The 14,820-nt window shown below is 55.7% G+C and overlaps 1 protein-coding gene across 1 annotated transcript in view; it reads left to right on the top strand.

Moving 5' to 3' along the window:
* Nucleotides 1-14,820, top strand: part of ADAMTS17 (ADAM metallopeptidase with thrombospondin type 1 motif 17) — an 89,273-nt gene that overhangs the window by 62,336 nt on the left and 12,117 nt on the right. The window contains exons 16-20 of the mRNA XM_036355797.1: nt 745-825; nt 2,684-2,841; nt 5,565-5,724; nt 6,211-6,346; nt 11,013-11,217. Coding sequence (XP_036211690.1) covers nt 745-825; nt 2,684-2,841; nt 5,565-5,724; nt 6,211-6,346; nt 11,013-11,217 — 740 coding nt within the window. The remainder of the gene's footprint in view (nt 1-744; nt 826-2,683; nt 2,842-5,564; nt 5,725-6,210; nt 6,347-11,012; nt 11,218-14,820) is intronic.

Raw genomic sequence — 14,820 nt, 5'->3', positions numbered from 1 at the left:
TATGTCCTCCTGGATGCCTTCCTCTCGTGTCCTGGAGGGCTGCGTGGAGGTAGTATGACCCTCTGGCCTGTCGCCTCCCAGCCTTGAACCGATCAAGGCCCCGGGCAACTCATCTGTGAAGGAATTGGCTCGAATTGGCCATCACACTGCTTTCCTCAGGGGTGGGCTCAGCCTTCGGTGGAGTTGGCACAGCGAAGTGGTTTGAATGGGGTGTTTTGGAAGCTCTCGGTACGAGGCTTTCACTTCATTCATTAAATCGCCGTTTTGACGTTATGGCCTTTAGTCCGCACTGGCCTTAGCGCCAGCGACTGGTGTCCACGGGAACCCCCCACGGTGACCCATGAGCTCTGCACCCCTTTGCGTTTTGTTCTGAAAGAGAAACCTTCTTAAACAGTCTATTCTGTTTTTAAAAATATAACAAAGACCTCATCTGAACTAATTGCATCTTCGGTGACGCGAATCCAAATCAGGTCGCATTCTGAGTCCCGGGGGTTAGGACTTTAACCAGTGAATTGGGGGGTGGGGGGCGGGATACGGTTCAACCCATCCCTCGTGCAAATAAGTAAGTGCTGCTCTGGAATTCGGCAGCCCAGGGGCTGTGGCCATACAAGAACGCTCTGTGATTGACACTTGCCATAGCTGTACCTCCCACCAGCTCTGAAATCTCTATGGGGGAGGAGGGGCGAGGGGACTTTGGTGGGAGATGGGGCAAGAGTGGTTCACCCATGTTATCCGTCACCACAGGCTATATCGAAGCCGCTGTCATTCCCGCCGGAGCTCGGAGGATCCGCGTGGTGGAGGACAAACCCGCCCACAGTTTCCTAGGTAACGCCAAAACAATGATCTGACTCGCGATGTCTGTTCTGAGGATGGAGGCGGAGGACGGGGCGGGCCGGTCATCGGGTCAGCAGCATTCTCCCAGGACATCGGTGTCAAACTCATACCTTAGGTGTCGTGATAGAAAGACTCATGGTTCTGGCTGCCGGGACTTCCCAGCGCCATCGCGCAGCTGACCCCAGCCCCGGGTAGCGAGCAACATGGGGGACATTATCTCTGCTTTTCCCTGGAAACGTGAAAAGGGCAGCAGGATGTCAGGGTCCACTAGATCGCTCAGCTTCTAATTCCCACATGAAATGGACTTTCAAAAATATATACTTTTATTGATGTCAGAGAGGAAGGGAGAGGGAGAGAGAGAGAGACATCAGCGATGACAGAGAATCATGGATCGGCTGCCTCCTGCACACCCCACACGGGATGGAGCCCGCACCCCGGACATGTGCCCAGACCGGGAATCAAACTGTGACCTCCTGGTTCATAGGTCAGTGCTCAACCACTGAGCCACACCGGCCTGGCCTGCCTTGGTCCCCTCATCTCCTCTGCCAATCAGAACCCCAGGATTCCAGGGCCTGGGGTATGCACTTGGGCAAGCCCGGAGGTGGTCCACGCTCGTGACGTTTCCAAAGTTTAGTGCAACCCAGCCATGTTGGCACCAGGGCCGGGCGCTCTGGAAGTTAAGCCCGTGGAGCCCTGAGCTCCCCTCGCATTTGCTGGGAGCGATTCCCGAGGAATTCCACCCCACCTACCTCCAGCCCACGCCGCCTGGCTCGCGGCTCGAAACCACCTGGAACAGGAAATGCCTCTGCAGTTCGCATCCACGGCTCAGAACAGCCCTGGCGGGCCTCCGGGTGGAAATAAAAGGCGCTGACGCGGCGCCAGGATTAGAAGTGGGTTGACTGCGGGTCAAGTCTTCCCAGTGCAACCCAGGCGGGGAGAGACCCGAGGAGCCCGCTCCTGCACAGCCCCACGGGTGCGGGGGGTGTGGCCTGGGGACGGGGTCAGACCCCCACATGGGCCTGCAGCCAGCGCTAACCAGGAGCCTGCCCTCCCGGCCAGGGATGCCCCTCCACACTGCCCAGCATGGCTCACAAGCTTTCCCTCCGTGCCCGGCGTCCACGGACAACATGTAAATATCTGCACGGAGAAAGGAGGGCCCGGTTTGGGAACAGACATGCATCACGTGACCTCAGGTTCTCGGCCCTGGAGGAGGTTTTGTCTGCCCTGCCAGGGCGGTGAGGAGAGCAGGGACCCACCCTCCCTTCTGTGGGAAGTTCCTCTCCCCATTCAGAGGCTCCTAATGGCTCCTCAGCAAAATACACAAAGGCCCTGCTGTGTTTCAGGCAGCGATTTAAAACATCCGACCTGCCCCGGCTGGTTTGCTCAGTGGATAGAGCGGAGGCCTGGGGACTGAAGGGCCCAGATTCTATTCCGGTCAGGGCACATGCCTGGGTTACAGACTCAGTCCCCAGTAAGGGGCGTGCAGGAGGCAGCCGATCATGATTCTCATCATTGATGTTTCAGTCTCTCCCTCTTCCTTCCTCTCTGAAATCAATAAAAACATATTTAAAAAATAAATACAAATCAAACGTCTGACCTCTGACCCCGGCGGAGCCTGAAAATGAAATTGTTCTTCCCAGCCAATCAGAGCCTCAGACATCCATCACAGACAGAACCAGGTCCCTCCAGAATTCCCTGTGTTCTTTTTCTTTAATGTTTTTATTGACTTTTTTTCGTTTGGGAATTTTGGGGGGATCCGTACCCAGGAGAGGGAAGGCTGGGTCGGCGGGTTGCTCTGTACAGGTGTTCTGCGTGGCCTCGGCTCCATGCTGTCCCGTTCTCTTGCCAGCCCTCAAGGACTCCAGCCGGAGGTCCATCAACAGCGACTGGAAGATCGAGCTCCCCGGAGAGTTCCAGATCGCCGGCACCACGGTCCGCTACGTCCGCAGGGGCCTGTGGGAGAAGATTTCTGCCAAGGGACCGACCAAAATCCCCCTGCACTTGATGGTAAGGCTCGGAGAGGATCCCCAGTCTACTTCTTCCTGGGGGTGTGGGTGGCGGGCAGGTGTACCGGCTCCTGGTGGCTTACCTGGCCCCCTGCAGCTCCAGGCTCGCCCTTGATCTTCTCTTTTCTTTTTAAATATATTTTTATTGATTTCAGAGAGGAAGGGAGACAGAGAGAGAGAGAGGGAGAGAGAATCAGGGATCAGCTGCCTCCTGCACACCCCCTATTGGGATCAAGCCCACAACCCGGGCATGTGCCCTGACCGGGAATCAAACCGTGGCCTCCTGGTTCATTGGGTCGACGCTCAACCACTGAGCCACACCGGCCGGCCTCCATCTTTTCTTATCTCATCCCTTTGGGCATGCTTCGGATTTCCCCCCTCTCAGAACCGTCGCCCTGCTCCTCGCTGGCAGGACTCCCACCTCTTCTTAAAGGGAACTGCCTCCAGGAAGGAGCCGCGCAGCCCTGGGGCCGCCAGGGAGACTTGGCCCGTTCAGCAGCCGGCCGCGCGAAGTCTGTGTTTTCCCATCAGACGGCACCGGTCCGCCCCTCGGTGTGTGTCCGCACTGGAAATTACCTTTTGGAAAGGAGCTGTTGACTCCGCTTCCTTCCAAACCAGCAGTGCTCAGATTTTCCAAGCTCGCCTTGCAACAGGCATCCGGGAACTGGGGGTGGGGGAGGCCCAGGTTCTCCGGGAATGTCGACTCCCCGGGTGGTCTCAGACACCTGTGGGGTCCTGTCTTACCTGTCGGGGAGGATGTCACTCAACCCGCGGACCACCTGCGGATGCATCCTTTTATTTTGGTTAATCCTCACCTGCAGATTTTTTCCATTGATTTTTTTAGGGAGAATGGAAGGGAGGGGGGAGGGGAGAGAGAGAGAGAGAGAGAGAGAGAGAGAGAGAGAGAGAGAGAGAGAAACATCGATGTGAGAGAGACACTTTGATTGTTTCCTTCCCACACATGCCCCAACCAGGGCTGGGCATGGAGCCTGCAACTGAGATCCATGCCCTTGACCGGAACCAAACCCGCAACCCTTCAGTCTGTGCCTGACGCGCTGCCCACTGAGCCAAACCGGCTAGGCTGATGCATCCTTTTTAAGAATATCAAAGCACTGCAGGGACAGCTCTGCCTGTGAGCCCTGAATGCAACAAAAATGTATAAAATAAAATAAAACAAAATAAACGCAGCCCTGGCCGGTTTGGTCAGTGGTGAGAGTATCCACCTGCAGACCAAATGGTCGCGGGTCAAGGGCACATACCTAAACTGCAGGTTTCCTAGCCCCGGTAGGGGCATGTGCAGGAGGCAACCAATCGATGTGTCTCTCTCAGGCCGATGTTTCTCTCTCTCTCTCTCTATCTCTCCCTTCCACTCTCTCTAGAAATCAATGGGAAAAACATTCTCGGGTGAGGATTAAAAGTAATGATGATCATAATGAAATAAAAGCAGTTATGCAGAGGGCCTGGAAGAGGAAGCCAAGGACACCCTCAGGTCACCCGGCCGCCCTTGCATTTGCTCCCTGTAGCAGGCGCCAGGATGGGTTTATTTCCCATCTCTTCTCAAAGCTTTCATGGCCCGAGCGCATCGCCAGCCCGTTCAGGCCGAGGCACAGCCGGGATCCATTCCGACCACGAGAAACAAAACTCAGAGAGAGAGGAGAGAGAGGAGAGAGAGAGAGAGAGAGAGAGAGAGAGAGCGAGCTGCAGCCCCGGGCCCAGCCCTCGTTAATGTGAATCGCTTCTCTCTCGCGAACGATGACGGTTACTTCCAGTTTGCAAATTAGAAACAAGAGGTGCCCCTCTGGCTGTCCATAGAAGCCACTGTCCCCCAAACCAGGACGCACGCACTGGGGAGCCACGGGGACCTGCCCACAAAGTATACGTGGCTGCGAAATTGCATGAAATTGGTTTCAGATGGATCCCCCATTCACCAGTCTTATATTCCCAGACTGAGATAATAAAGATCTCTTTTAAAGAGGTTTTTTTTTTTTTTTTTTTTTACTTTCTTTTCCACCCTAGGCAGGTTTCCAAATGCGTTCCTTGGAGAAGTGGATGTTTATGCTGCTGGGGCGCCCCACCCCCACCCCCCACCCACTCAAGCCCTCGGGGGAGGGGGAGCCCCGGGGAGGGAGGAGGAGGCTTCCGTCTCAGGCACTTGCCACCTGACCTACCCCCCCCCCCACCCCCGTCTAGGCAGGTGGGCCATGCATGGTCTGCCTGGAGCTCCCGATGGCACCTCTCCTGGAGCTCCCGGCCTGGAAGTGAACTTGCTGGTGGCTTCGACCCGGGGAGGACCCACTGGTGTTAGGCCTGCCCTGAGGACACCCCCCCCCCCACAGCCAGGCCACTGGAAAGTCCTACATGAAGCCTTGTTTTGCAACGTTAAGTTGAATATGGGTTGTTTTTTTTTTGTTTGATTTTTAGAGAGAGAGGAAGGGAGAGGGAGAGCGAGAGAGAAACATCAATGAGGAGAGGGGATCATGGATCGGCTGCCGCCTGCACGCCCCCCACTGGGGGTCGAGCCACAACACTGACATGCACGCGCCCTGACCGGGAATGGAACCCTGACCTCCTGGTTCTTGGGTCGACACTCAACCAGGAGCCATCCCGGCTGGGCAGGTCGAAGCTATTTTAAAAGCCCGTGCCCACTGGGAGGGAGACCCCACAGCGAGGCTCTCCTCGGGCTATTGCGTGGTTTCAAAGCAGCCTCTTTTGCCTCCTGCCCAGGTGTTGTTATTTCATGACCAGAATTACGGAATTCACTATGAGTACACCATCCCCGTAAACGCCACGGCTGAGAATCAGAGCGAGCCCGAGAAACCCCACGACTCCTTGTTCATCTGGACCCACAGTGGCTGGGAGGGGTGCAGCGTGCAGTGTGGAGGAGGTGAGCCCCGGGGTCCCGGCCCACGGGTGCGGGGTTTTGTTGAAGGAAGGAGGCGTGGATTCCGGACACTCTGTGGTCAGGGCACAGAGGGGGACAGGCTGGGCACATAACCAGTGTTTGTTCATTTCAGAGACGAAGGGAGAGAGAGAAACATCGATGAGAGAGAGAATCATGGATCTGCTGCCCCCTGCACGCCCCCTACTGGGGATCGAGCCCGGACCACTGACGCCCAACCACTGAGCCACACCGGCCGGGCAGCAGTTGCCTCTTTCTGGTCCTAGTCTAGAATTTTTCTCCTGCCCCGCACTGCCCTGCCCATGTCTTGCACACCCTCCTGGCCGAGCTGATAGTTCTCCTGCCCTGACTGCAGTCAGTTAATGACTCTCCGATGAGAAGACACCCCTGCAGGCCCCTCCATAGCGGGACCTCAAGCCCCTCCCGAGGTGGCAGCCACAGCCTCTCAGCTCCCTGTGCGCTGGTTTCCAGGGGAACGCAGGACCATCGTGTCCTGCACGCGCATCGTGAACAAGACCACGACGCTGGTGAATGACAGCGACTGCCCCCCAGCGAGCCGCCCGGAGCCCCAGGTCCGAAGGTGCAACTCACACCCATGCCAGGCACGGTAAGGAGCTGGCATCTCCGGCGCCGGCCCTCGGGGGCGCGGCAATACAGTCGGTACAGGCCACTCTGCCGCCTTCCCTCGCTGCTGAGGCGTCTGTGTGCTGGGAATACTGGACCTCTGGCTGCTAAGCCGGAACTGGGATGGAAATGTTCAATCCATCAGGCGGGCGTGGCTCAGGGGGTGAGCATCGACCTAGGAACCAGGAGGTCACAGCTGGATTCCACGGAGGGCACATGCCCAGGTTGTGGGCTGGATCCTCAGTAGGGGGCGTGCAGGAGGCGGCCGATCCATGATTCTCTCTCATCATTGATGTTTCTCTCTCTCTCTCCCTCTCCCTTCCTCTTTCTCTAAAAATCAATTCAAAAGGGGGGCGGGGGGATGGTTGTCTTTATCCCGAATGTTTTCCTCGATTTCCCCGGCCCCCCCTTCCATTTTCTTCAGCCCTCTTTTCCCATCCAGGTCCCAGCAAGCTGCCTTTCCCTCCCAGACTGCACGCCATTCGCACCTCCTTATTCTAACCCTGCCCCCCCCCGCCCCCCGCCCCGTGGGTACCGCTCCCAAACCCCGCCCTAACCATCTGGAATCTGGAATCTGACACACACAGCAGATGGTCTCCCTCCAGCCTCCCGCACCAACACAAACACATCGGCGAACCTGGCCCCGACGCTGGCAGGCGAGGCAGAAATTGCAGATCCGCTCAGCTGCCATGGCTGCGGCCAGCGGCCTTCCCCGTGCTGACTGCTGTCCACAGGACAGAGGCCCTGCCGTCACCTGGCAGCGAAGGGGCGAGCCTGTCCCTCATGGCCCAGTCCCACGTCGTCCTGGAGCGAGGAGGGGGTATGACAGGGAGGGACCTGGGCGCCTGCTGGGACCAGCAGCTCAGCGTCACCGAGCTCATGTCTCTTCAGCCCTTTAGAGCTTATTGGCCACTTGAGAAGTTACTGCCAAGCTATTAGCTATTCCCCCAGAGTCGTTACGGCTTGGACCCCTTCCAGGCGGCACATACTGTGCTGCGTGTTGAATTTGGGGGATTCAGAGAAGAACATGAAATATCTTCCTGGCAAGCACCCCGAATAGTCATCTGTGAGGAAGTGAGTTTGGAGTTGAAATGTGTCCTCTTTGCTGAGATATCTTAACCAGGTTCGCCTGGTTTGGGGTTAAGATTGAGTGAAATCCCTTCTATTTTTATGGCAGCATATTCCACATGCATGTGTGCATATATGCATGAGTATTGCATGCATGTGTGTGTGTCCGTGTGTGTGCATGCGTGTGATCATGACTTAAGAATTAAGTGTAGAACATGTGGATCCTTAGGCACAGCCAAAATCTGAAAAGATGCCATGATCGCGTCCGTTTCTAGGTAGTCTGACCCGTGAAGCTCCTCTTTCCTGCTTCCCGCTGAAATAGAAGCGGTGCATTTGTTACTCTGGCTTTGGCTCCACCCTGCCCCTGCCCAGGAGCCCTCCTCTTCCCACGCTCTCAGCATCAGCTCCTGCAGGAAGCTCTCCCTTCCTTCCCCTCGTCACACTTGACTGTGGCCTTGATGACAGTAGATCAGCGGCACTTGGCAAGTGTCGGTGGTATTTCTACTAATTGAGCTGGAAAACAATCCAATGGGCCCGGCCAGTGTGGCTCAGTGATTGAGTGTCAACCTGTGAACCAGGAAGTCATGGTTCAATTCCCGGTCAGGGCACATGCCTGGGTTGTGGGCTCCACCCCTAGTGGGGGGCGTGCAGGAGGCAGCCGATCCATGATTCTCTCTCATCATTGATGTTTCTCTCTCTCCCTCTCCCTTCCTCTCTAAAATCAATAAAAATGGGTTTGTTTAAAAAACAAACGAACAATAACAAAAAGCAGTCCCATGGCCCATTACCATGGAGTGGCAGCGAGACCCAGGTCGCCTGTGATCCTGTCCAGGGAGGCCTCCGGGGGGTCTGACTGCAGCTCTGCCCGTGGAGTTTGTCACCCTCCAGTCCTGACAGCTTTGGGCAGGCTCCATGGTGGGGCGGCCACGGAATCAGCAGGCTCCAGGCAAACTCATGGCTGTGAAGGTTCGGAGCCCCTCGAGAACTGGGGCACCCCCTCTGCTCTTCCTCCCTTCCAGTGCCCACACGCTCCTGGTGGTTTCTGTGACTGCCACCCTGACTCCCAGGTCCCCGTCGTCACGTGGGTGTGAGGGGCGTCCTTACACAACAGCAGAGACCAGGAGGGAGACTGTGCAACCGGGGGTTTTATATCTAGCAAAACTGTCCTTCAAGTATCGAGGCTTTAGAGAAATATTTTTAAACAAGTAAGAGTTTTTGCCCAGTTGGCGTGGCTTACCATGTGCATTATTAACCGGTACACGTGTAGTGGTTGAGCGTCGACCTATGAACCAGGAGGGCACGGTTCCATTCCCGCCTGGTTTTCCAGGTCGATCCCCACTAGGGGGCGTGCAGGAGGCAGCCAATCGATGTTTCTCTCTCCCTCCCTCTCCCTTCTTCTCTCTCAAAATCAATAAAATATATTTGAAGGGAAAGGAAGCCAGAAATAAAACGGATCTCTTTCCCTTCTACTTGCAGGACTCCTGGACATGGTTTCTGTAGCTCATTAGCTATTAAAATTATTAACAAATTATTATTTCCAATTGCAAGTGGTTATGGGATTCATTATTCCCTCTCATGCCAAGACTTGTATGCAGTTTACTCTGAACGTGAATTAGCCAGAGCCATCAGAGTTTCTAACAGACTTGGACCAGGTTCACTGACTTGAGCCCAACAAGCCACACAGGGCTGAGCCGCCAAAGGGCCCCCCCCCGCCCCCGCTCCATAATTTATTGGGAACTTAATTGAGACTAATTATTGTCTCTGTTCCCAGAGGAGCATCTGCCCAGCATCTGCTGTGACACCATGTGCTCGGGATGCCTGGATCATCTGGGACGTGAACGGAAGGGCATGAGTATCTTTCGGTGACGGATCCCGCTGTAACGTTTTATAGGAAACTCCCAGGTTTCTTTCGCCTGCGGTGTTAATGCGCGGTGTCTCCCCAACGTGCCAGAGCCGAGGTCTGCAGTGTCCTCGGAACACGCTGCCTCGGGGAGACCCACCCCCAAGGAGGAGGTGGGCGGCCTTGGCAAGATGCGGCTAAGCCCGGCTGGTGTGGCTCTGTGGACTGAGCATTGCCCCAGGGACCGAGCGGTCCTGGGTTCGATTCCCGGTCAGGGCACATGCTCTGGTTGTAGGCTCGATCCCCAGTAGGGGGTGTGCAGGAGGCAGCCGATCCTTGATTCTCTCTCATCATGGATGTTTCTATCTCTCTCCCTCTCCCTTCCTCTCTGAAATCAGTGAAAATATATTAAATAATAATAATAATAAAGGTAGTCACGGGTGGGAGCAGGCAGAACTGCAAACTGCCTACTCGTAAAGCCGCGTGCCAGAGCCTCGCAGGGCGGGCGAGCTCGGGCGCAGGCAGCCAGCTCCCGGCTGGTCCCTGAGGGAGCCCTGTGCCTGGGCCTCCGAACACTCAGGCCCGTGCAGCCCGTCCCCTCCGCACACTTTCCCGAAGAGGCCGGCTGGCTCGCTCGGCCCTGGGTCCCTCCCCTGGGAACGGTCCGCAGGCAGGGCCCTGAGAAATCCCGAGCCTTTTCCTAGCCAGCGCGGGGCACCGGGCGGCGTGGCAGGGAGGCCTGCTGGCGCCGTTTCACCTGGAATGACGGTGGGGCTGGGCGGCGGGGAGCGGGCGGGCGCCTGCTGGTGCTCGTTAAGCCCCTGTGTTCTCCGCAGCAGCCGCGTGGTCGCGGACGGAGGGGTGCCTGGGGCTGGTCCCACTCACGCTGGGGTCTCGGGAGAACCACGCCATGTTACTCCCCTGGAGCAGCCTTTTCTTTCTCATTGTCTGAAGACAAGATGCTTGGGACGCATCTGTGAAGGCGACCAAAAGACGGGCTAGCATGTGTGTGCACACGTGTACATGCGTGTGGGTCTGTGCACATGTGTGCATATGCGTGTGTGTGCAACAGGGGTGTGGGGACCAAAGCGGAGGAGAAAGCAATGCCTGAGGTGCCCATGTGACAAGCGCTGGTGCCCAGTAATGGCTTCTGTAGGCGAGAGCGAGAGGAAAATACACACATGGCCACTTGGACGTCGGTTCAGGTCTGGCACAGCTGCCCCCCCACCGCCCAAATGTGAAAGCGTGAAGTCCCAGACTGGAGGTGTGGAGCTGAATTCCACAGCAGACCCGGCTGGGCCCACAGAGGTGTCTAAGGTTTGGAGTTCATGGCCAACATGTTAAAATCAGGAGGGCGCCCGGCCGGTGTGGCTCAGTGGATAGAGTGTTGGCCTGTGGACTGAAGGGTTTCCGGTTCGATTCTGGTCAAGGGCACGTCCCTCGGTTGCAGGCTTAGGCTCGATGTGTGGGGGGGGCAGCCAATCGATGTGTCTCTCTCACATCGATGTGTCTCTCTGTCTCTGTCTCTCCCTCTCCCTTCCACTCTCTCTAAACATCAATGGGAAAATATCCTCGGGTGAGAATTAACAAGGACAAAAGACAGAGTCCACGCAGAGCTCTCTGCTCTGCCTCCCCCCTGTGTCCCGAAGGCCCCAGGCTCCATGGTCCGGGGGCAGGGCCCTCGGGGAGGCTGGCCTCTCCGCCCGCATCTCCTCTCACCGTCTCTCCTCCTCCCGGCCAGGTGGGTGGCCGGCCCGTGGAGCCCCTGCTCAGCGACCTGCGAGAAGGGCGTCCAGCAGCGGGAGGTGACCTGCGTGTACCAGCTGCAGAACGGCACCCACGTCACCACGCGGCCCCTCTACTGCCAGGGCGCCCGGCCCGCGCCCGTGCAGAGCTGCGAGGGCCAGGACTGCCTGTCCATCTGGGAAGCGTCCGAGTGGTCACAGGTGGGTGCCCGGGCCGCCACCAGGGCCGCTGGCCCTTGTCCACAGGGACCTCCGCCTGGTCCCTTTTCCTGCGTCGTGTTCATGACACAGCTTCATGTGTCACAGTCCTCGCCAGCCCCCCAAGCAACTCAGAGCTGTCTGGGCGCTCACATGCTCTTCACGTCCATCCGAGATACCAACGTGGCTAAAACACATGGGGAACGTGTTACTGATCATGGATAGTTGCTTTCTGATAACATATACCACACTACTTTTACGTCCCATTTCCTGTGAAAATTCTCATGTAGATAGAGATGGATGGACACATGAATAGAGAGAGAGAGACAGAGAAATAGATAAGTAAATAGGTAGATAGGAAGATACATAGATAGATACATAGATAAATACATAGATACATAGATGGATATCTATAATAATGAAAGTGTAATATGCAAATCGACCAGACTGCTGAACAGTGGAGCAACCATCCAGATGACCATCTGGACGACCACACTGTGACACCCACTGGCGCCAGGCCAGCCAACGTGGGTGCGATGCGATTGGACGGGGGCCCAGCCATCGCCCCATGATCGCCCTGAAGAGGGAGGCCCAGGCCCCGGCCGGTGGGGTGATCGATCAATTGGGGGGCTCCACCATCGCCCCAAAGAGGGAGGCCCAGGCTATCCGGCCGGCGGCAGTGCAGCAGGTAGCCTGGGCCTCCCTCTGCAGGGGCCATTCATCGTGGAGCCCTGGCCGGGTGGGCGGGGCCTACCTCTTTGGGGTGATTGATTGCAGGGCTCCCAGACTGTGAGAGAGCACAGGCCGGGCTGAGGGATCCCCTCCCCCCCCAGTGTACAAAATTTTGTGCACCAGGCCTCTAGTATAAATAGATACATGGATACATAGATGATACATAAACACATAGATAGATACGTAGGTACATAGATACATAAATACATAGATAATAAGTACATAGTTACATAAATATATACATAGATAAATACATAGGTATATACATAGATACGTAGATACTTAGATACATACGTACATACATAGATACATACATAGACATAAATAGATACATAGGTAGATACATAGGTAGATACAAAGATACACCCACAGATAGATCATAGATGTGCAGGCCTGCCTTTAATACCCTTGGGGCATATTTGAACTTCGTGTCAGACTGGGAAGGAGGTTTCACAAGCTTCCCTTCAGCCCCGAGGCAGGCTGTGCGTCCCAGCGGCAGGCGGCTGCTGGGAGGGCCCACGTTCGCTGAGCTTGTCCAGGTCCTGCCTCTCGTGCCATCGCCACTTTGGAAAGAGGTCAGTGAAGCCCTCGGTGTTTGACTCTGAAGGCTGCTCGTGCCCATGTCGCTTTCTCTTCGGTAACAGCATTCTTTGAAGCTTCACGATTTTGATTGTTTGGCTGCAAAACAGCAAACTCGCTGGATGAAGGGCCAGCTTCCTCCGGGTCCCCCTTGAGATGTGCTCTAGGAAAGTCAGAGGGCTCCGTCCAAGACACTGTTCAGTGTGGAAAATATTTTTAAAGTTCCTCTTTATTGCCAAACAGTTGGAATTATTTAGAATAAGAAAGCATTCGGCCCATTCTTAATGAATGAAAAGTCTGCCCAGGGCTGTTCTAAAACGAAGCTTCCTTTTCAGACAGACCTTGACGTGTACCCATTGAAGGGCCTCCGTGTGGAACCTACCCTTTATGATATTTTAAGAAAAGAAGAGAATTTAAATTGTCTTAAAATATGTTTGTATTGATTTCAGAGCGAAGGGAGAGGGAGAGAGAAAGAAACATCCATGATGAGAGAAAATCATGGATCGGCTGCCTCCTGCACGCCCCCTACTGGGGATTCAGCCCTCAACCCAGGCATGTGCCCTGAATGGGAATCAAACCGTGACCTCCTGGTTCCTAGGTCGACACTCAACCACTGAGCCATGCCGACCAGGCCAAGAGTTTAAAGATTTTGCTTGATTTTTTTTTATTAAGATGGACTTAGGTTTGTACGTTTAACATCCCAGGGACCTTTTTCGGGGGCGGGGGGAGGGGGGGCGGTACTTGTTGCAGGGATAGTAGGGGCAGGTAAGTAGTCTCTCTCCCCTCCCCCACCTCCCAGGAGCCATAGGGCCTTAATCACCTGGGTCTTGATCCAAACAAGATTTATACTTTAATCAGATCAAAACCATACATTTTCCATTCAGATTCTTTCTTATATGGAAGAAATAGACATGCTCTTTCCCAAAATACCCCAGCCTGACATTATCAGCTGTCAGCATCGGATTCAAGAGCACCATCTCGGGAGGCGTGAGCCAGCGGAGACGAGATTTATAGAGGCATCTCCATCTCCGTCTCCATCCATCTATGGGCCCCATCACGCCCGAGCCGCCTCCAGAAACCCTATCCGCACCCACCCATCCCCCAGGGCGCAGCCCAGGCTTGAGCTGAGTGCGTCTTTCTTCCTTATTTCTTTTTAAAAGTATTTTTTATTGATTTCCAAGAGGAAGGGAGAGGGGGAGAGACAGAGAGAAACATCGGTGATGAGAGAGAGTCATCGACCGGCTGCCTCCTGCACGCCCCACACTGGAGATCGAGCCCGCAACCCGGGCATGTGCTCTGCCCGGGAAGTGAACCATGACTTCCTGATTCATAGGTCAGTGCTCAACCACTGAACCACACCGGCCGGGCCCCGACGTATTTCTACCACGTTGCCCCGTGCCGAAGCCCTCTGACATTTCTTCCCCTGGAAACACTTGTGTTCAGATGGGTTATTGACAGGTTGCCGGAGTTGAAATGATGGGGGGACCATGGCCGTTCGGAAGAGCAGGGGACCACCCCTCAGCACAGTCACCCAGGGCTCCCTGCAGCCACCCGCCTGCCCGGGCCGCCCTGTGGGCCTAGCCCGCCTTAGCCTGACCCTGGCGTCCCCTGAAACCAGCCGCTCACCTCACAGGCAGGTCACAAACACCGCCCCCCCACACCCGAGTGACGCCACGGCCCGTGGATTTCTGCTAAAACAAGCGGGTCTACCTCAGTTTCCAAAAGCAAGAGAAAGACAACCTCCTGAGATCTTCAGACAGAGAGCTAAACTGCATGCCTCGGAAAAATAAGGCTAGATAGCATTTGGGGGTAAATGTCAAGGACAGAAATGCAAAGAATAGCATGTGTCCTCTGTGCATTCTTGCCGAAGTCAGCTTTGTTGTAGCTGAAGAACATCACTGTTATCGTCCCCTTATTTTAGGTAAATCAAGCAACTATGAAAAAGGAAGTTAGGGCCGGGGTGGTGTGGCTCAGTGGTTGAGCGTTGACCTGTGAACCAAGAGGTCACGGTTCGATTCCCGGTCAGGGCACGTCCCCGGGTTGCAGGCTCGGTTCCCAGTGTGGGGCGTGCAGGAGGCAGGCGATCCGTGATTCTCTCTCATCGTTGATGTTTCTCTCTCTCCCTCTCCCTTCCTCTCTGAAATCAATAAAATATATTAAAAAACAAACAAACAAAAAACAAGAAGCCTGGCCCCTGGTCCCTGCATCCTCGGCACCGGGCCTGGCCCTGGGTGGGGCCTCCCTGGGCGTGGGGGGACTCGCATGGCGCTGCCCGGCCTCAGCACCAGCCGTGTT

The sequence above is a fragment of the Myotis myotis genome, unplaced genomic scaffold, assembly GCF_014108235.1.
Source record: "Myotis myotis isolate mMyoMyo1 unplaced genomic scaffold, mMyoMyo1.p scaffold_m19_p_23, whole genome shotgun sequence".
In the NCBI taxonomy this organism is placed as follows: Eukaryota; Metazoa; Chordata; class Mammalia; order Chiroptera; family Vespertilionidae; genus Myotis; species Myotis myotis.
Note: the sequence above shows the minus strand (reverse complement) of the source record. Positions and strands in the feature narration are given on the sequence as shown.